The following is a 24,113-nucleotide window of genomic DNA, read 5'->3' on the forward strand; positions in this document are numbered from 1 at the left end:
TTCATCATTTGCGTTTATTATTCAATAATTAAAACATTTATAAGAAATCATCTTATTGTCATTTGAAAGAATAAAAAAGTATAAACTCAACCTCCCACTTAATTGAACATAATCTTTTAGGTTATTTAAACAAATCAGAATAAAAAATTAAAATACTTGGACAATTTCCTGATATTCAGGTTACCTTAGTTCTGCTAGAGCTATGACCTTCCCCTTTTTTGCTTTTGGAAGTGCTTAATAAACGATTATACTCATATGTATATTGTTTATTTTTGTGTGTGGCGAAAAATAGCGTTTGCACCATGGGCAAAAATGTTTTTTCGCCCCACTTGAATATAATGTCCTATACTTTTAAACGAGCAACTTCTGTTTATATGTTTAGATGTTTATATGTTTTCGCCACACTTGGATGTAATGAGCTGGTTTTCATGCGTCATATGGAGGCCGAAAATGATTGTTTTCTGACCAGGCCGGTAAAATTTTTACGGCCCTAGGGCTGTAAAATAACCTTGAAGTCAGCTGATTCTGATTTGATGTGAACGGGTTTACAAAATAGTTTATGAAACGGAATCAGTTTATGCTTCTAGAATTGAATAAAGTATTCTGCAATAGGATACTATAATTTTATTTGGATGAATGAAATAGAGATAAGATAGTCTATATATTATAAACTATTCAAATTCGATTTTCAGAATAGGATAGAACTTCTAGCCTAAACTTCCGAAGTCGACAACAACAAGCATTGTAGACTTTGACATTCAGATTGGCCAAGTTTCAAAGTGTGCTAAAACAGCTGATCAAAAATTTTTTCATCATTTGTGTTCATTATTCAATAATTAAAACATTCATAATAATATCATCTTATTGTCATTTGAAAGAATAAAAAAGTATAAACTCAACCTCCCACATAATTGAACATCATCTTTTAGGTTATTTAGACAAATCAGAATAAAAAATTAAAATACTTGGACAATTTCCTGATATTCAGGTTACCTTAGTTCTGCTAGAGCTATGACCTTCCCCTTTTTTGCTTTTGGAAGTGCTTAATAAACGATTATACTCATATGTATATTGTTTATTTTTGTGTGTGGCGAAAAATAGCGTTTGCACCATGGGCAAAAATGTTTTTTCGCCCCACTTGAATATAATGTCCTATACTATTAAACGAGCAACTTCTGTTTATATGTTTAGATGTTTTCGCCACACTTGGATGTAATGAGCTGGTTTTCATGCGTCATATGGAGGCCGAAAATGATTGTTTTCTGACCAGGCCGGTAAAATTTTTACGGCCCTAGGGCTGTAAAATAACCTTGAAGTCAGCTGATTCTGATTTGATGTGAACGGGTTTACAAAATAGTTTATGAAACGGAATCAGTTTATGCTTCTAGAATTGAATAAAGTATTCTGCAATAAGATACTATCATTTTATTTGGATGAATGAAATAGATATATGATATATATTATAAACTATTCAAATTCGATTTTCAGAATAGGATAGAACTTCTAACCTAAACTTCCGAAGTCGACAACAACAAGCATTGTAGACTTTGACATTCAGATTGGCCAAGTTTCAAAGTGTGCTAAAACAGCTGATCAAAAAACTTTTCATCATTTGCGTTTATTATTCAATAATTAAAACATTTATAAGAAATCATCTTATTGTCATTTGAAAGAATAAAAAAGTATAAACTCAACCTCCCACATAATTGAACATCATCTTTTAGGTTATTTAGACAAATCAGAATAAAAAATTAAAATACTTGGACAATTTCCTGATATTCAGGTTACCTTAGTTCTGCTAGAGCTATGACCTTCCCCTTTTTTGCTTTCGGAAGTGCTTAGTAAACAAATATTCTCATATATTTATTGTTTATTTTTGTGTGTGGCGAAAAATAGCGTTTGCACCATGGGCAAAAATGTTTTTTCGCCCCACTTGAATATAATGTCCTATACTTTTAAACGAGCAACTTCTGTTTATATGTTTAGATGTTTTCGCCACACTTGGATGTAATGAGCTGGTTTTCATGCGTCATATGGAGGCCGAAAATGATTGTTTTCTGACCAGGCCGGTAAAATTTTTACGGCCCTAGGGCTGTAAAATAACCTTGAAGTCAGCTGATTCTGATTTGATGTGAACGGGTTTACAAAATAGTTTATGAAACGGAATCAGTTTATGCTTCTAGAATTGAATAAAGTATTCTGCAATAAGATACTATCATTTTATTTGGATGAATGAAATAGATATATGATATATATTATAAACTATTCAAATTCGATTTTCAGAATAGGATAGAACTTCTAACCTAAACTTCCGAAGTCGACAACAACAAGCATTGTAGACTTTGACATTCAGATTGGCCAAGTTTCAAAGTGTGCTAAAACAGCTGATCAAAAAACTTTTCATCATTTGCGTTTATTATTCAATAATTAAAACATTTATAAGAAATCATCTTATTGTCATTTGAAAGAATAAAAAAGTATAAACTCAACCTCCCACTTAATTGAACATAATCTTTTAGGTTATTTAAACAAATCAGAATAAAAAATTAAAATACTTGGACAATTTCCTGATATTCAGGTTACCTTAGTTCTGCTAGAGCTATGACCTTCCCCTTTTTTGCTTTTGGAAGTGCTTAATAAACGATTATACTCATATGTATATTGTTTATTTTTCTGTGTAGTGAAAAATAGTGTTCGCAACACGGGCAAAAAATAATGTTTTTTCCGGCTCTCAATCTTTTCTAGTCGATCTTTTCAATCTTTTCAATCATTTCGAGCCGGAAAAGTCTCATTTTCTGCCCTAGGTGCGAAATATACTATTCCAGCTCTCAAACTTTTCTAGTCCTCGGCCTACGGCCTCGGACTTGAAAACCGATTCCGAGCCGGAAAAATCTCATTTTCTGCTCTAGGTGCGAAATTACTATTTAGTAAAAGAATATGGGTTTCTGTTTTTTTACATTCTTGAATTCTTCCGGTCTTTCTGATTACAATTGTTTATAATATACATCAGTTTGAGCTTTGTTTTGACGAATAAAAATTAATTTTTGATACCTCTGCACTGAAAAATTATTTTAAGGTCTGGATGTTTTGAAAAAAAAATTAAAAAAATTATTTTATTTTATATTGGAAAATGCCTATATATATATATATTATATATATATATATATTATATATATATATATATATATATATATATATATATATTGTTTATTTTTATGTGTGGCAAAATATAGCGTTCGCACTACGGGCAAAAATGATATTCCGGCTCTCAATCTTTTCTTTTGAAAACCGATTTCGAGCCGGAAAAATCTCATTTTCTGCTCTAGGTGCGAAATATACTATTGTAGGAGAAGAATTTTAATATACTATTGTAGGAGAAGAATTTTAATAGTCTCTGGACAATACATGATCAATACTAATTTTCCTAATAATGTAAGCTATTTTTCAATTACATTTTCTTTAGGATAATCAATAATTCACCTGCAGGCACAATATGGAATACACAAGGCACCGCTTGGGAGCCTAGCGAGTTCCGAGCCCAACAGAGCAGCGTGCCGTAGTCGGTCTCGGTCAAAGGCCTGTAGTTGGCCAGACTGCGGCCAGCTGCAGCTTCAAGGCCTTGCACCGGCCTTGACTGAACAGCTGAGTTGTTGAAGGACCATCGGAACCAAACAGCTGTTGGGTTGGCGTCTACTGCGCATGCTACCGTCACCTCTTCAAGACGGGCCACGCCGTACACCTTCTGTTGGTTGCTTCGGCAATGTGGTTCAACTGCAACACATTCGTTCATTCATTCAATTATCTGTTGAAGATAGAAAGAGAGAGAGTGAGTGAGAGAGAGTGAGAGAGAGAGAGAGTGAAGGGGTGGAATAGAGCACCCCCTGAACTATAACCCATAAAATGTCGTCAATAGTCATCTTTCTAAACACTGCTGACCTTTTGACCTTTTGTTGGGAGGTCTCTAGAATTTCAAGGATGCAGTCTGCGTCCAATGCCCCCCCCTGTAGTAGGGCACCCCTGAAGAACGAAAGAAAGGGAGAGCAAGACAGAATTCGTTTTTTGAAGTGTTTTCAGACAGTTTTTTTTATGCGTTTTCAGAGTCGAAGGGCAGAAGCTCTCTGAATGGCTGATTAAATTGGGGCGTGAAAAAACGCCTAAAACGCCTAATATGGTATCGCTCTTATCTGTTCGAGACAGAGAGAGAGAGAAAAAGGAAGAAATAAAGTGAGACCGTACGATAGACGGAATGGAAAGAAGTGAAGAGGGGAAGGAAGTAATAAAGAATGATAAAAAGGAAAAATGAAGAACGAAAATAGTAGCAAGAAAAAATAGAGAAATAAAGAATGAATGGAAGGAAAAAGAGAAAAACTAAGGAACAAAGCAAGAAATAAGGTGTAAACAAAGAATGAAATATAGGAATAAAGCGAGGAAGATAGAAAATGAGACAAGAAGAGAGGGAGAAAGTGAGAAAAAAGAAAGACAATGGCCCATATGAATAAAACCAGAGCAAATGCTCATGAGCAAAAGCAAGGAGCATAAGGTTTTGCTCATGAGCATTAGGTAGAAGCATAAGCATTTGCTCATTTCTATATGAATAAGCTTTACCTTATACTCTCACCTTATGCTCCTGAATTCTTTAATTCTGAATTCTTATAATCGTCTACACTCTCATCTTTTTAAATGCCTATTTCCTATTCTGTGATGGTTATCTTCATATCGGATAGGTATCTTTTGTATTTATCCTTTTGCAGGAATAATGGTGATATATATCATGGTTGAATCTAAAAAGAGTTTAATAGTTCTCAACTATTGGTTGTGATCGTATCTGGTATAGTTTCCTCTTACTCACACGAATTAGTTGAGCCATTTTACTATAAGCAAATGGTGAAAAGCTGCTTCAGACTAGACTCACCTTTTTTGAAGCATTTGCTTCAAAAGTTGAGCGAATGCTGTAGTTTATTCATACAATTTTGAGCAAAAGCTTTTACTTTTGAGCAAATGCTCAAACTATTTTTTTTTGATGAGCATGAGCAAAAGGTTTTTCTCACATTTTTTCAAAGAGAATGAAGCAAATGCTCCATATTTTAGAAGTATAAGCAAATGCTCAACTTTATTCATATGGCCCAATGAGACAGGAGGGAAGAAAGAGAGTAAGAAAGTTAGGAAGAGAGAAAGTGAAACAGAAAGAAAGAATGGAGGTAGTGAGAACAAAGAAAAAAAGCAAATGAGACTGAAAAAAAGAAACAAAGTGAGACAGAAAGATTAAAATAAAGAAACTGAGACTAACCTACTCAAATGATTAACTAGAAATTTTGCAAATAGATTCATAATTTACCGAGGATGGTTGCATGGTACCTATTTTAAAATCTTCAAGATTCCAGTAGGTCAAGTATTCAGTTTGTCAAGTTTTCAATTAGACTCTTGCGGAGCACGGGTCACTTGAAATTTTGCAAACGGCCTTGACTAGAAATGATTAACTTGAAATTTTGCAAATAGATTCTTAATTTACCGAGGATGGTTGCATGGTACCTATTTTAAAATCTTCAAGATTCCAGGTCAAGTTTGTAGATTCTAGTTTGTCAAGTTTTCAATTGGTCCCTTGCGAAGCACGGGTCACCTACTAGTCACACATAAATTCAGAGTCTCTGGCCCGGTTGCACAACAGCCGGTTAAATTTTAATGGTGATTAATTTCACGAGAACTAATCAGAGAAGGCGTTTTTGAAAATACGGCTTCTCTGATTGGTTCTTGTGGAATTAATCAAGGTTAAAATTTAACCGGCTGTTGTGCAACCGGCACTAAATGACTATCTTATCAGATCTTATTCCTGTTTGTTCATAATTACACATAAATTTCAAGTATTCACAGCCTCCTCTAATATTTTCTGAGTTATAGAGAAGTAAAGCTTGACTCACACCAGAGAAGTAAAACTTGTCAACCGTCTATTGAGGGCATGTTTCTACCAATAGATGTCATTCTCCCAACTTGTTGAGAAATAAAGAGACCACTTGCAACTTGAGGCCTTCTAAGAAACTTTGTCAAACTTGACAATTTGTACCCGCTTGTAACTCACACAAAACTTCTCAATATAACCAGAATTCATCTGGCAGGCCTTTTGATTCGAATTCATAACATTCAACTTCCAATTTATAGCAAATACTTGCTCAATTAGTTCCCGATGAGGACTCTGCTACCTGAAATCAAATCAGTTGCTCTGGTGGCCTCTTTGAGAAATACCCAACTTCTCTCATGAAAGTTTCACTGGTGAGTTTTGTGCTTTTTCAGCCAAAAGATACACGAATAAAGTTGAAATGTTCCAGAACTTTCTCTCAGTATTCATGGAAATTCTTTCCTGTTTCATTATGCAAATGCTCGGGAGAATAGGGTGACTTCACAACAAATTCGCAATCTAAAATACGTAGTGAGTAGCTTCTCGACATATGGAAACAAGTTTTTAGCAAGTTGTTCGGGAAACTTGGCACAGCTAATTATTTCGCAAAACTTGCAGTGCTAATAATACTCGGAAATTCCATGAATTAAGTATGAGTTATGCAGTACAGACTACAATCAGTTCAAATTATACTTGTGATATTTTGGTTCTCTAACGAGAGAAATCTGTTCTGATATTGAATATAAGAAGACTTGAGCCTGGTTGCACAGAATCCTGTTTAATTTTAATAATGATTAAATTCCACGAGAACCAATCAGAGAGAGTTTTTTCAGAGTAGAATTTTTCTCTGATTAGTTCTCGTGGCATTTGGTTTAATCGGGATTAAAAGTTAAAAGGCTTTTGTGCAACCGGGTAAGTATATCTAAAATAATATATGTAAGAACAGGCCTTGCGAGCCTTGCACTCTGGACGAATTGTAACAATATATGTTACCACTATTAATATAGTGATATTATATCACTATAATATTATAATATCTGAATCTTACCGTTTCTGTAAAAATACAGATATAATTCACTTTTAATCAGCCTTGCACTCTGGACGAATTGTAACAATATATGTTACCACTATTAATTGATGGCAGTAAATACGTTGAATGCTGAGCAGAATTCAATAAACTTCTGTCCACAAAATACGAGTATTACATAACTAGTACGAGTCCCTTAAGGTGCGTACAGATATACGCGCCGCGAACATGAGCGATTCACTTTTAATCAGCTGATTATATCTGTATTTTTACAGAAACGGTAAGATACAGATATAAAAAGCATGGCATCAGCTGATTAAAAGTGAATTGCTCATGTTCGCGGCGCGTAGATCTGAACGCACCTTTACAATATCTAAAAAACAGCTGAGGTTGAAAAAACAATCCATATTATCATCAAGTAAAACTATGATCTACTGTTGACACTTCAACTTATGGCATTCAAAACTTTGAATTGAGACTTTGCGGCGGGCCTTATCTCTATATAATATAAAAATGAATGTTTGTGTGTTAGTTTGTTTGTTTTTTTGTTCCCTATAGACTCGAAAACTACTTGACAGAACGGCAAGAAACTTTGGGGATATGTTGTGTAAATATTGGGGATGGTTTCTGACCAGAAATTTTAATAGGGGAGCTAATGATAATTATATTTTGCTACTTCCAACTATTTTCTATTTTCTTGACATTGCTTCACATCTTTTCCATTACAATATTATTTGCTATGCATGTAGGCATACATTCTTGAATCTTATTTCTCGAAAATTAGGTATTTAAAGATTTGATTCGAAACTCACATTTAACATCAAGATCGAAAGGCTTGCTCTCAACCTGCCCGATGGAGTTGGAAGCCACGCATGAGTAGAGCCCTGTGGCACGTCTTGACACGGACTGCAGGACCAGCGTTTGATTGCTTACTATTCTACCAGCTGCCGCGTTGTTTTCAACTTCTTTTCACTTCAAAAGTGTTTTTTAAATTTCAAGTATTAATTGTATTAGAGAAAAGTCACTTGTAATTGAGAGAATGCCAGATGTAGATGAGAATAGTCAATTGTATTTGGGAGTCATCACATGTAATTGAGAATAGTGAATTATATCAGGACCTCCTGAATGTATTTAGGAGGTCCTGATTATATTTGAGAAATCGTCAACTGTAAATGAGAAGATATCAATTCTCCAATTGGCATGTCGTGACTCTTCTGTAGGCCACAGTACAGGTTTGATTTGAGCAGGAAAGGATACACAGTATTCCAATTACTACGGTACCATGGCTTTGCATGAGGGCAAATTAATATTTTCAATGATGGAAGTATTTCCCCTGCACTGTTCACGAATGATTGATGAGTATCATTTCTATGTATGTATTGGCAACGTAAATGTCTCCAAACATTTTATAAAATAATGCACTTGATGAAAATAGAATTATCTATGTTTACGGCGCAATCATCAATTAATTGAATCTCTTGATCAAACAATTCGGCAATTCTTCAATGGATTTTGGGACTTGAAAATAATTTTTTTTAAAAAAACTGAATGTTTTATTGGTATAGGTACCAAATATATTATCATATTATTCTATATGAGTACAGTTATGAAAAATATAAGTACTGGAGGTACTGGTTTTTTAAAATCATTTCCCAATTACAACTGACAACTTCTCGATTTCGAATCGTATGTTCTCGAATTGAAATTATACTTAATATAAATAAATAATCCGTTTATTGCTTTCTTAAACAATTACAAAAAAAAAATACAATTCAAAAGGCAATAATCAGCAGATGCTGGGGTATAATTATCCTTTTTCCATAGAAGGATAAAGTGTTGTTCGAGTGCGTTTAGTAAAGATTTCTTTCATCTTCTTCATTTCAATCCTTGTAGAGCCAGACTTGTTTGAATACGTTTTTCATTCTCTCCCATTCCGTCCTTTCTCTTGCTACTCTCTGCCACGTCGCTCCGCCGCATACTCTCCTGAATTCTTCGTCCCATCTGTACGGAGCCTTCCTCGGCTTCTGCTCAGCGTGCGTGGGTGCCAGTCGAGTATTGTTTTGGTCCATCTTCCATCCGTTGTCCTTGCGATATGGCCTGCCCAATTCCATTTTCTCTCCATTATCATTCTACCTACATCTTCACTTGTTTCATTTCTGATCCATATTTTGGTTTTCCTATCTATTCTTTTCACTCCCATCATTATTCTTTCCATCGATCTCACACTTGTTCAGAGTTTCTTGATTATTTTCTCATTGAGAGTCCACGTTTCGCAGCCGTATAGAATTGCTGGTAGAATACATGTTTGAAGTAGGCGTCTCTTGCTTTCCATGGGAATATTAGATCTGAAGAGATAGCTGTATTTCTTGAACATTGACCAACTATTGCCACTCTTCTAGTAGTCTCTCCCCATTGTCCATCTCTCCCTATTCTCTGTCCTAAGTAGATGAAGATATATTCATACTTAATATACTCAAAAAAATTCACTATTCTCAATTAAAAATGATGACTCTCAAATATAATTGACTATTCTCATTTACATAATATGACGTTTTCTCAAATACAAATGACTATTCGCAATTACAATTGATAATTTCTCAAATACAGTTGGAAAAAGTGTAGTACGAGTCCCTTAAAATATCTAAAAAAACAGATGAGGTTGAAAAAACAACCCATATTATCATCAAGCAAAACTATGATCTACTGTTTACTCTTCAACTTATGGCATTCAAAACTTTAGATTGAGACTTTGGGCCCGTTGCAAAGTGGACCCACGCTAATCCACAAAAAGCAACCCACGCCGTGGGATGTTTTGTAAACCATTGCTATAGAATTATTCATAATCAATGAGCTGACAAGTGGATTATTCATTGCATGTATTATTATCATTACACAGATGTCTGGAGAAGCCTAGCAATGGTTTACAAAACATCCCACGGCGTGGGTTGCTTTTCGTGGATTAGCGTGGGTCTACTTTGCGGCGGGCCTTATCTCTATATAATATAAAAATGAATGTCTGTTTGTGTGTTAGTTTGTTTGTTCCCTATAGACTCGAAAACTACTTGACAGAACGGCAAGAAACTTTGGGGATATGTTGTGTAAATATTGGGGATGGTTTCTGACCAGAAATTTTAATAGGGGAGCTAATGATAATTAAATATTGATCCATCTTACATACCTATGTTTTCGAAATTCTCGGCCGAGTGGCTAACGTAGAACGGGAAGATTATCATGATTGAAGATCATGTTGTAATAATATTATTTAGCATCTAAACTTACCAGCTGTAACTCTGTGATAAAATTATTTACTGGTATTGAAACGGTAGTTGTAAGCACGTATTGAGATGTAAATGGAAATATTGATTGTCAGATAAATTTTATTATTCACCAAATAAAGTCAAGTGTGACATGAGATACGTTGAATTTTTGGCGGTACGAAGTTCGCCGGGTAAGCTAGTACTCTATATTTTTTGTTTTGGCTGCGAGCATCGTTCGCCTGCAAATTCCATTAAAACTGATCTCTCCAGTACATAATATCACTCAACAAGGAATTTTGACTGGGAAAACCAGGCGTGATTTGAGGACTGTATCAAAATCCATCGAGTAAGTGCATGAAATATATGTCAGTTTACTCGCGAAAACTCCGGCACTCAAACGTGAGCGTGCGAGGAGCTTGATTGTCGGGTTCGGTGATGACTCCTTGCACCCTGGCGTCAACAAGTCTCCCCGACAGCCAATCCCCTACTGGTTAGGAGGGGTCTGGTTGTCGGGACCGTGGACGACAACCAAGTTCCTCTCAAGCTCACGACAACCGAGCTACCTGTCAGCCAAGCTTCTCTCTCAGGAGCTCGGCTGATGCCGTCAATCAATCCCCTCGAAAGGTGAACACTTTTTCACAAGGAGGAGAGCAGAGTCACGACGTCATGATAGAATGACGTCATGGATACTTATATCGATATTCAAGTTGCTTAGAATCGATAGTTTGTTGATTTGACAACTATACAGTGACTATACTTTGATCATTGTTGGTTGATTGGCAGTTGCATGTTGCAAGAGTTGGTTATGTTTATGTTATGGTGCTGAAAGTGGATTAATAATAATGCGTTATGTGAATTGTAAAACATTAAACGATGTAGTTGTTAAATTAAGAGACCATGAAGTGGCAACTGGTTTGAAATATTTATTTATTCATAATACAAATACAATACAGGTAGAAACAACAGGCATTCACTCAAAACTGCTCCAAACCTTAATTTGGAATACACAGTCTAGAGGTTATGTAAAATATCTATTTATGTATTAAGAGCGTAATGCGCAACTTTATCGCTCGCGCAAAACAGTTATCACGCGACGCGAAGCGCAGCGTGATAATTTTGCAAGAGCGATAAAGAAGCATTACACACGAATTACATACATAATTTTTACTACAACTGCCCAAACCTGTTAAATTACTTATATCGGCGGACTTACAATTACCGACTTTTTAGGTTAAGATCTGACCTTTTGGCGAGCTGCTTACCATCAGCTGATCGGCGAGCGTAAAGAAACTCTTCTGCGCATGCGCGAATGATTTGCAAGCGTGAAGGAAATTTACTGGGCATGCGGGGATGGTTAGCGAGCGAAAAAGTAGATTCTCCTCAGAAATAAGCTGTTTTACGAGGAGAATTGAGTATGTAAAATTTTTTTTACGCGCAGTTGTAGAAAAATAATATTTTTCTAGTGAGATTAATCACGATTCAAATGTAACCGGCTGTTGTGCAACCGGGCCTTAACTAGTAAGTTACTTTAAAAGAGCAAAGATTAAAAGCTTCAAATCTTGTTCTTTTAAATGATCTGTCAGTCTTGTACAAGACTAAAAGATCGCTACGGTAGTGACTTTACTAGAAATAAAAGATAAGCTACTTTAAATGAACATGATTTTAAGCTCTTCAATTTTAATATCAGAAATTCATAACAGTCGCTCTGCCAACTAGGCTACTAAACCACGGAGTACATACAGTATTTTGTAAATACATTGTATTCTGTCTTCTGTGACTAAACTATCGATTCTAATAAGCAACTATCGATTCTAAGCTATGTATATCGATATATGTATCCATGACGTCCTACTTATCATGACGGCGAGACTCTGCTCTCCCCCTTATGAAAAAGTGCTCACCCCCTCGAAAGTGGTTTTAAAAAGAGCTCGGCTGACGGGGAGCTTGGTTGGTGCGTCCCGGAACAGTCCGAAAAACTTATCATTATGATAGGCTATTGGCTGTATCCAACTATTTTCTATTTTCTTGACATTGCTTCACATCTTTTCCATTTTCTATGAATGTATGCATATTTTCTTGAATATTTTTTCTCGAAAATTATTTACAGATTTGATTCAAAACTCACATTTAACATCAAGATCGAAAGGCTTGCTCTCAACCTGTCCGATGGAGTTGGAAGCCACGCATGAGTAGAGCCCTGTGGCACGTCTTGACACGGACTGCAGGACCAGCGTTTGATTGCTCACTATTCTACCAGCTGCCGCGTTGTTTTCCACTTCTTTTCCCTGCAAAACAATCAATAAATTCTCAAAAATCACACAAGATACAGGATTCATCTAATACACACATATTTTTGCCTGTTGTAGTATTGTTTCCTATTTTCCCCTGCAAAACAATCAATAAACTCATATACATCTTAATATTATATAGTGAGAGGTCCACGTTATAATGGCAGTGTTTGATTAGCAATGGTATTGCTATCCTTATAGAATAGAAATGATCCTTATATCCGTATAGAAATAATCAGTACCCTTTTTAAACGGTTTTACATATACAAAACTATAGTCTGGTCCACGTTATAATGGCAGTGTTTGATTAGCAATGGTATTGCTATCCTTGCCTATCATTCAACAAAGCGGATAGCGCTATCTCTTTCTCGCCTAGCTCTGTTGCCAGATCTACTTTTAACAATGAAGAATGATTTATTGATTAACAAAATAAACAATTGAGCACTATTAGTCAAGAATTGAATTTGTTCCTGAATAGATCTAGTAATATTACTAAGATCTAGTAATCTAGAATAGTAAATCTATCTGGACTTTTGAAAAACTCTTGGAGAAGGGAGCAAATTGAAATATGTGTTGTTAATATGTTCAAATGTTTCATCCTTATTATGAAATTATTGAAAAATATAATTTCTTGCTTAATAAAATATAATTGATTATTTTAAACGAGAATGAACAGTTAATATTGCATCAATAAACCTGTATCAGCTACCGTCTATAGTAGGCATTGACAAGACTGAGAATCTGTAACGTTGTTCTCCTATCTTTCTCCATTGCTCCATTTCTCCATTATAACGTGGACCTCACTATAGATGCAGGATTCATCTCGCACCACACATATTTACACTTATTTTTATTCATCCATTTATACAATAAGTCCATTATCAAAATGATAGGGGGAGGAAAAATAAGGTAACCTTGTGTTATTCCTCTCCCAAATTTAGATAACAAATAGTCCCAAATGGGTTGAGTCTTGTAGTTCTTCAATTTTAGGGCTACTGAAAGAATTGAAACACAAAAGAATATTTCAAATGAAAATATATTATTCATTAACACTTGAAAATGACTCTTGAAGAGTTGAAGCTAGTTGTTTTTTACTAAAATGAAGGGGTTTCTATTTGATATATTCAATTGTATTTCAACACACACATATTATAAGATTGAGATGATGTGATTTATCTCACAAGATACTGGATTAATAAAGTTGCGTACAGACTTATGCGCCACGAACCGAACTTTCTACATCATCTGTGCTTATGATATCTGTATCTTACTGTTTCTGTGAGAATACATAATCATATAACTAGTAGTTCTGTGAACCGGAGAGCTTAATCTCTCAGAAAGATGGTGCACCGCCATGCTGGTATAATGAGGTAGAAAAATATTTCTTTGTGAGTAAAGTCAAGGCTGGCAACTAACGGTAGGACATGCATGTTTTGTCATCAACGAGAGACAATAACAATAAATAAACCTAACCTCGAAAAATTTCGCTCGAAGCCTTTTGCTGTGATGACACAAAAGTGTATGACGACATGTGTATCATGCATGTCCTACCGTTGGTTGCTATTCTAACCCTTAGACTACCAAATAGGGTCTATGAAGCTTGTCCCGTCAAATACCAAATAATCAATTTTACCATTGGGATAATATGTCCCAATACAAAAACACGATAAAATTTAGTAAATAGCTTTGCAATTTCAATTTCACATGTTATATTATTGACATTTTATGAAGTTATTTACTCATTTTCCACTCAAAATGATAGGCTACTGCAAATCACATTAGAACAGCTTCATTCAGCACAAAACCAGCATCTGACACATGCATGCATGAAAGCATATAACCACAATATAACCTCAATTCACAATAATATATGGCGATCAGATAGTTCTAAACAGCTGATGTATTTTACAGAATGTACCATAGACTACCGCTGGGATTCATTACTGTGTAGTTTAGATGATCTATTCACCCACTGGTATTCGATGAACTTCTATTGGGACATATTGTCCCAGTTGTAGTCTGATGTTGGTCATTTCTGCTGGGACATACTGTCCCGTTGGTAGTCTAAGGGCTAAGGTATCTGACATTATTCCTTGAAGCTCGTCATTGCTTCTGTTGTAGATCGTTGCTTACATAAAATGTCAATTGTTTGTTACACTCAAAATTTGAAAAACGCACGAGAAAACAATATTTCATGTAAATAAAGTTCATTCCACCAACCCGACTCTGAAACGCCAAAACATTGAAAAACCTGACATTATTCCTGAAAGCTCGCAGGATTAAATATTGATGCAAACATTAAATATTAATTATTATATTCATAAGTTGAAAAACGCATCGTAGCAGAGTAGCTGTGTATAGAGAGGTTCACGTTATAATGGCAGTGGAGAGAGAGATAGAAGAACAGCGTTACCGATTCCCTGCCTTGCTACTGCCGTCTATAGAGGATAACCGACACCGATATGTCTGATGTATTATTAACGGCTCATTCGTGTTTAAAATTATTACACTGTATTTTATTAAAAAAAAGATATATATTTTTCCATGAATCATAATAGATTTTCATAATTGATATCAAATATTTTGTTAATTAATCACATTTCTACATTGTTGGAAAACGACCAGGAAACTTTGCGGAGCTACAAAAGGATGAAGCTATCTGATTTTTCGAATGACAGACAAGGATAACAGCACCAATGTTGATCAAATACTGCCATTATAACGTGGACCTCACAACAGTGAAGCCTAAACTGTACCGGCACAATAATCCACAATTGAATCATGAATATTAATACCGTCATCAGAGACCGAAATCACTCCGGAAGTGCGTGGGAGTATTCCATGGAATAAATGGAATATTCCATCCATAAATTCCGAAAATGAAACCGGCATTTTGCATCACGCTGTTGTGCTGTGCTAATGCCGAAATCTCTCACAGCTTTAAAATAAGGCTTTCCACTTCTCTCTTCAATATGTATCATTGTAGTGTAAAAGAAATATATATATGTGTGTATTATACCTCAAATAATGTATTTGTATCATGCTACAAATGTAGAGTTTCAAGAAATGCGCTGAATGAATAGTTATTTGTGCAACTAGTGCTCAAAGTGACAGTTTGCTGCACCGAAAGAAACGTTTACGCCCGAGCCGTCGGCGAGGGCGGAATGGTTTGTTGAGTGCAGCAGAGGAACTTTGCGCACGTATTTCAAATTAAGTTTTTCCTACAGTTACCATTGAATATGAAAAGTGGGTAATTATGGGTAAAATTGCCTGAAATGCATCAAATGTTTTTCTGTGTAATTTTATTATTGATAAAAACCTTAATCCTAAAATCCTAAAGTCCTCGTTGTCCTTGGTTATAATATATAATGAATAATAATTAGCGCGTTGTGCTTCGTTGCACCTCTGCTCACTATAGCAGCCACAGCAGTCACTGTTACCAACTTCATTTTGATTTTGCTGCACTGTTGCTCCATATAACCTACTAAGTATTTTGTGTTGCCATGTTGCAAATCTGGAGTGCAGAAAAATTTTTCCCGCACTAGAGCGGAAAAGTGATTCTTTGCGTTCTGTAATCAGTGCAGCAATGGCCACTTTTCAACGTAACTGTAGGAAAAATAAATTCCTCGAAACGGTGCTTATTACTTCATATGTTAATATTGGGGACCGAGCTTCGCTCTTGAGTGCAAAAGCATAAAAAAAATTATTACGAAAGAAGAAACTATAATGACATTCATAGTTTATACAGAAATGTTCTATCTAATCAAAGTGAATTGAGATTAATTATTTATTTATAATTTTTACAAAGTAGCACTGAATGGGAGAGAAAAACTAAGGATATTCCTTGTACTATTCATCTCCCAAATTTAGATAACATTTTAAAAGTCCAAAATAGGGTTATATGGTTTCACTTTTCTAAAATTTAGTCCATTTTCAATAAAAAACAACCGAAACTGAGAATTTTAAATTCCCAGAGGAATGAGAAAATTTCCCTCACAAAGGCCCGGTTGTACAACAGCCGGTTAAATTTCAATCCTGATTAATTTCACGTGAACCAAATCAAAGAAGACCATTACAAAAGGATGAAGCTATCTGATTTTTCGAATGACAGATAAGGATAACAGCACCAATGTTGATCAAATACTGTCATTATAACGTGGACCTCACAACAGTGAAGCCTAAACTGTACCGGCACAATAATCCACAATTGAATCATGAATATTAATACCGTCATCAGAGAACGAAATCACTCCGGAAGTGCGTGGGAGTATTTCATGGAATAAATGGAATATACCATCCATAAATTCCGAAAATGAAACCGGCATTTTGCATCTCGCTGCTGTTCTGTTCTAATGCCGAAATCTCTCACAGCTTTAAAATAAGGCTTTCCACTTCTCTCTTCAATATGTATCATTGTAGTGTAATACAAATATATATGTGTGTATCATACCTCAAATGTATTATTATAATGCTACAAATGTAGAGTTTCAAGAAATGCGCTGAATGAAAATAAATTCCTCGAAACGGTGCTTATTACTTCATATGTTAATATTGGGGACCGAGCTTCGCTCTTGAGTACTAAAGCATAAAAAAGTAGGATTAAACTCAACAACTATACTTCACAAACGTTTTAAAGAATACGGGCAACGAAAGAAAAATCCAAAATCTATTTTTGTGAAAAAAAAGGAACTTGGTTCACATACCAAAAGTCGACTCACTCTTGTTTGTATAGCATGGAGCTAAAAACCATAATATTGCCTTCATGAAACGTGATAAAACACACGTTTCATCTTTGTACATTGGAGATCTTCTCGCTTTATCAATTACATTCAATAATTAAATCCGCGACCAGATTTTCAACTCACAAAATAATATTTCAATAAAATTGAATGGGTTTGGATGTCATATAGGACAGAGTTGCAGAGGAAATAATAGATGTATATATAATTTCGAAATTCAATTCTTCCATCACTTTATAACATTAAATTCCACTCAAATACAGAAATATCAAGCGGAAACAACAAAGGACAACGACAATGAACAACGATGATGAACAATGAACGACACAGCGAGTTGACAGAGATGTTTCAAAAAATTGAAATATTCATAGGTCGTTTCAAAGAGCATACGTGAAGCGGAAATGCAATAATTCCAGCAAAGAGCATTCCATGAAAACAAAATGAGATGCACATCCAATTCAGAACACCTTTGTACAATGATATTGACTTGGAGCCGGTTTCCAAGCTCATGATTTAGCTAAGTTCTAGACTTTAAACAGCTGGAATCAGAGAATTGGAATTTTCCGAAACGGGGCGTAGTCGCAGTCCACGTTAAAATTGAATTTCGAAAAACTAAAAAGTTGAACACAAAATAAAATACAGAGAAAATAGTGTGAAGTTTCAGCTATTTTAAATTATTTGGGAATGTTTCATTTTGTCAAGGACAAACGTTTCCAATATTATAGAAATGAGAAAATAAAGATTTTCGCCACACTGCACAGAAAGCAGCTGTTTTCCAGTCCCTACGTAGATCTGAAAGACATTGTTTGCAGACGACTCTCGTCTGACATCAGAACAGGTTTCTTTCCGGCTAAGGCCGGAAAGAGTACCCTTTCCGGCCGCTAAATTTCAAGTGTGCTAAAACAGCTGATCAAAAAGCTTTTCATTATTAGAGTTTATTATTCAATAATTAAAACATTTATAATAATATCATCTTATTGTCATTTGACAGAATAAAAAATTATAAACTCAACCTCCCACATAATTGAACCTAATCTTTTAGGTTATTTAGACAAATCAGAATAAAAAATAAAAATACTTGGACGATTTCCTGATATTTAGATTACCTCAGATTTGCTACAGCTATGACCTTCCACTTTTGCTTTCGGAAGTGCTCAATAAACAATTATTCTCATATATACAGGTGTCCCACCAAGGTTGTAACAGCCATTAACCATAGATTCTACTCGACATTTTCTGACAATCACAATTTGAATTTGAAGAATAGCTTTTTTCCAAGTTTAAGCCCTAATAAAAAACTACAAAATATCTAACAACAGATAAAATTACATTAATCTTGTTTGAATTTTTTTTCTCTTTTCAACAATACCCTTGAAATTTAAATTCGACCAGTAGTTTTCGAGTTATTGAGTATTTAATGACAGGAAGTAGGCATATTCTGAAAATATCGAAAAAATTATATATCCCGAAAACTAAGGTCGATAGGAAAAAAGTTTACTGAGCATTTTTGGTCAGAAATGTCAAGTAGAATCTATGGTCAACGGCTGTTACAACCTTGGTGGGACACCCTGTGTATTGTTTATTTTTCTGTGTGGCGAAAAATAATGTTCACACCACGGACAAAAATGTTTTTCCGGCTTTTCGGCCTACGGCCTCGGACTTGAAAACCGATTTCAAGCCGGAAAAGTCTCATTTTCGGCCCTAGGTGCGAAATATACTATATCATAACTGCGTTTTGGAAAGCCAATTTTCTGACTCCAGCTGTTTAAAGTCTAGAACTTAGCTGAATCCCGAACTCGGAAACCGGCCCTAAATGTGGATGTAACAAAAAAAAACTGTATTTTCAATAATTGTTTGTAAAACTCACATTGTGTATCCATGAGACCTTACGAACCCAAGGGTTGGCTCGAATAGTGCACTCAAAGTAAACATCCATGCCTTCTCGGATGCTGCTAGCGTTCAAACTGGTCCCGAGATCCAGGGAAACAATTGGCAAATCTGTAAAAAAACAAAAAATTACACAATATTATTATCTGTTACATCTCAATTTGATCAAGATTCTCAATGAGATGAGAATCCATTTCTCGATCAATTCCGAACTGCGGTCAATTATTTCAAGCAAATAAGCGAATTTATTAACTTACTGACTGGAGTACTTCCGAGAGGCAGACATTTGCTCATTTACTTGAAATATTGACTGCACGTCGTGTAAAATACATGAAAAATCTGGTGTGGTACACTCACACAACTTTCCTTGCTCATTGAACTGCAAGCCTCATTCTCAAACGAGAATAATTTAGGGGAATAACAAAATGATGATTGGCGGCAACATATTTGAAACTACGATCAGACTACTGTATATGTGTATATATAATTGTTTTCAGAGTACTATTTCCTTTGTGTCAATTGTGAAATTCGATGATTTTTTTGAAAGTCGTCAAAACAGCTGTTCTACAGATGAAATATCTTGACTATGACTGTGTTCTTTTTATGAACTGCTCTACCTACCTACCTCATGCACGAGAAGGAGGTTACAAAGTCCATTTCTCAGGGATGGGGTGGACCCCCATTAGTTTCCCAGGCAAAAGACTCATGCCAGTTGGTAGAGCTGATGAACTATACAGGATATGAATTTGAAAAAAATCGTTAGAGCCGTTTTTGAGAAAATCGTGAAAAACATGGTTTTTTAGTAACTGTCATTTTTCTCAAGAATATTACGGAGCTCCTGCTATTTTCCTAGAAATGAGACTCATGCCAGTTGAAAGGGCTTATGAATAGCTAGCTATCCATGGTATAAATTTGAAGAAAATCGTTAGAGCCGTTTTCGAGAAAACCGTGAAAAACATAGTTTTTTAGTCATTATCCGCCATTTTTTTCAAGAATATTATGGAGCACATGGAATTTTCCCAGAAATGAGACTCATGCCAGTTGAAAGGGCTTATGAATAGCTAGCTATCCATGGTATAAATTTGAATAAAATCATTGGAGCCGTTTTCGAGAAAACCGTGAAAAACATGGTTTTTTAGTTATTATCCTCCATTTTTCTCAAGAATATTATTGAGCACCTGGAATTTTCCCAGAAATGAGACTCATGCCAGTTGATAGGGCTTATAAATAGCTATTCATGGTATGAATTTGAAGAAAATCGTTAGAGCCGTTTTCGAGAAAAACGTGAAAAACATGTTTTTTTAGTAATTATCAGCCTTTTTTCCGCCATGTTGAATTGAATTTATTGAATTTGTTATTGTCGGATCCTCAAGGTATAAGAACCTTGAGTTTGAAATTTCAAGTCAATCGGTGATTAGGAATGGAGTTATCGTGTTCACAGACATACACACACACAGACCAACACCCAAAAATCATGTTTTGGACTCAGGGGGCTTTGAAACGTATAGTAAACTTGAAATTAGGGTACCCTAATTTTTTTGGAAAGCAATACTTTCCTTACCTATGGTAATAGGGCAAGGAAAGTAAAAAATCTGGTGTGGCGCACTCACACAACTTTTCTTGCCGTTATGAAAATTGATCACCTGACGCTAGTGTTCCCGCGCATCTCAAGTCTACTAATTGTAAGATCTGAGCCAGCTGGTGACAGGGTAATAACGCTGGAGACACACGATGTCTGCTATCTCTTCATAGTGAATCATTCAATAGAATCAACAGTTGCCAACAGTTTGCAATTGGATAATCACATTTTCTCGAATTTCGAGCTTATTTTTAATTATAGGTGAAAATATTGCTGAACATTAATTTAAGAGATTCTCATGCTCAATCTATTCCACTCAAATTTTTTTGTTTAAATTGTATCTGAAGCCCGATAATTGAGAATCTAAAATCAAACTTTGCATAGATGGGGCAGAGCTCCTGAAATTTTTACAGATATGAGACTTGTGGCAGTTGATAGAGCTTATCGATGACTATTTCAGGTATAACTTTCAAATCAAAATCGTTGGAGTTGTTTTTGAGAAAATTGCGAAAAACCCTGTTTTTGACAACATTTTCGGCATTTTAGCCGCCATCTTGAATCGCGTTTGATCGAAATTGTTCGTGTCGGATCCTTATATTGTAAGGACCTCACGTTCCAAATTTCAAGTCATTCCGTTAACTGGGAGATGAGATATCGTGTACACAGACGCACATACACTCATACACACACACACACACCACACACACACACACACACACACACACACACACACACACACACACACACACACACCACACACACACACACACACACACACACACACAAACACACACACACACACACATACAGACTAATACCCAAAAACCACATACTTTCCTTACCTGTGGTAATAGGGCAAGGAAAGTAAAAAGTGTATTCTCAATTTGTTATCAATAGAGTTTTAGGAGGTTGATTAGGGAGGGAGATGTTTCTTCATAGAACATTTCCCCCTCCAATTCTCCTTCCAGAACCAACGAGATAGAATCTATTAGTACTCGAATATATTCTTCAAATATATATATATTCCTCGAGTTTTTCCATATTTTACAAACATAGAGTTGTTTCAATTCTAGTTTCCCGCTCAGAATAATCGTCATAGAAAATTCTCTCTTCAATTTTCCTTCTAGTACCAACGTAATGGAGCTTTTAGTACTCGCGTCATCAGGATATAGAGTAGACAATTTATATCAACATAATTTCGCGAATAAAACTCTTGATTGCAACTCCTTTTTCTTGCAGGGGGAATGAAATTCTAAAATAATACTTGTCAGCCTTCTGCTTAAATAAACTGCAGCTTCAGAGCTGAACGAATTTTTCACTAGTCTTTCTCTTCACCTCATCTCTTTCATCTCATATTCTTCGTTTCCTGAGCCGCTCTCATACTCGCAACCCTTTCTCTCTCTCCCTCTCCACCCCTCTTTCTCACCTGCTTTATCGCCGCCAATTGGTTTGAGCTCTTCTGCAAAGAAAAATACCACCCGCTAATGACATTTGCGAAAAACTTTCACGCCTTTGAGACTCGCTTCAAAGACTGGGCGCCGGCCTTATAAATTAGATTTTTCCTTTTCAGGGGCGAGATGGGTTTCCGGAAAAGCCTTGCTTATGAACAAAGGAAAAACTTTGATTAATGACCTGAAACGGTTGGGCCATCTTCTCCAATGAGTTTGCGGTGGAGTGAAGATGGCGAAATATTGATTTGAGATGAATTTTTCGGAGGTTGCTTAGGTAGAAAGCTACAGTCCGGGTCCTGTTGCTTTGCCAATCAGCGGAAAGCAACTAGAATACAATACTACCCGTTCAAAAACGTCGAACATCTGTAAGGAGTTTCCTCCTTCTAGGTACTCTGGAGCACATGTTTTTTTAAAAGTAGGAATATCACCCAGTGAACCATATCTTGTCTATATAGTGATGTGGAAAGCAAATAGGGACCAGTTGTCTCAATAAATCAAATTTGAGATATTATTTTTCCTCAATAAAGGAAACTATGAAGAACAATTAAAAAAAAAAAAATCAGATTGATATCTTGAAAAATCTGGTGTGGTACACTCACACAACTTTCCTTGCTCATTGAACTGTAAGCCTCATTCTTAGACGAGAATAATTTAGGGGAATAACATAATGACGATTGGCGGCAAAATATTTGCAACTACGATCAGACTACTTTATATGTGTATATATAATTGTTATAAATGAGTACTTTTTCCTTTGTGTAAATTGTGAAATTCGATGATTTTTTCAAAAGTCGTCAAAACAGCTGTTCTACGGATGAGATATCGATATGCGGTTTTCGCCATTCATTTTTCCTTGAAATTCCTTATCGAAATCATGTATCGCATGACCACCTTTCTATTTAAAAAATAAAGTTGCATTCAATATGGCAGATCCAAGATGGGGCACAAGATTTTTGAAGCCATAGTAAAGTAGTATTTTCGAATTGAGTAGGATCCCCAATCACACCCACCGTTAAATTACCTTTGTGTATGAGATATTAAGCCGTTCTCGGACTTTTCACCCACCCTGTATATTCCATGAGCTATTCATATTCTACAATTATTAAACTCTTCAAATCCAATTTTCCCAAACAGAGTAATCGTCATAGAAAATTCCCTTCTCAATTTTCCCACACAGAATAATCGTCATAGAAAATTCCCTCCTCAATTTTCCCACACAGAATAATCGTCATAGAAAATTCCCTCCTCAATTTTCCCACACAGAATAATCGTCATAGAAAATTCCCTCCTCAATTTTCCCACACAGAGTAATCATCATAGATAATTCCCTCCTCAATTTTCCCACACAGAATAATCGTCATAGAAAATTCTCTCCTCAATTTTCCCACACAGAACAATTTTCATTGCAAATTCCCTCCTCAATTTTCCTCCTAGTACCAACGTAATGGAGCTTTTAGTACTCGCGTCATCAGGATATAGAGTAGACAATTTATATTAACATAATTTCGCGAATAAAACTCTTGATTGCAACTCCTTTTTCTTGCAGGGGGAATGAAATTCTAAAATAATACTTGTCAGCCTTCTGCTTAAATAAACTGCAGCTTCAGAGCTGAACGAATTTTTCACTAGTCTTTCTCTTCACCTCATCTCTTTCATCTTATATTCTTCGTTTCCTAAGCCGCTCTCATACTTGCAACCCTTTCTCTCTCTCTTTCCCTATCTCTCTCACCTGCTTTATCGCCGCCAATTGGTTTGAGCTCTTCTGCAAAGAAAAATACCACCCGCTAATGACATTTGCGAAAAACTTTCACGCCTTTGAGACTCGCTTCAAAGACTGGGCGCCGGCCTTATAAATTAGATTTTTCCTTTTCAGGGGCGAGATGGGTTTCCGGAAAAGCCTTGCTTATGAACAAAGGAAAAACTTTGATTAATGACCTGAAACGGTTGGGCCATCTTCTCCAATGAGTTTGCGGTGGAGTGAAGATGGCGTAATAT

General features: G+C 35.7%; 1 protein-coding gene across 1 annotated transcript in view; it reads right to left on the reverse strand.

Moving 5' to 3' along the window:
- Positions 1-24,113, reverse strand: part of LOC111050197 (nephrin-like) — a 113,273-nt gene that overhangs the window by 26,454 nt on the left and 62,706 nt on the right. The window contains exons 3-5 of the mRNA XM_039425649.1: positions 19,069-19,199; positions 12,300-12,459; positions 3,481-3,771 (exon numbers count right to left, since the gene is read on the reverse strand). Coding sequence (XP_039281583.1) covers positions 3,481-3,771; positions 12,300-12,459; positions 19,069-19,199 — 582 coding nt within the window. The remainder of the gene's footprint in view (positions 1-3,480; positions 3,772-12,299; positions 12,460-19,068; positions 19,200-24,113) is intronic.

This window comes from Nilaparvata lugens, chromosome 4 (genome assembly GCF_014356525.2).
Source record: "Nilaparvata lugens isolate BPH chromosome 4, ASM1435652v1, whole genome shotgun sequence".
Lineage (NCBI taxonomy): Eukaryota > Metazoa > Arthropoda > Insecta > Hemiptera > Delphacidae > Nilaparvata > Nilaparvata lugens.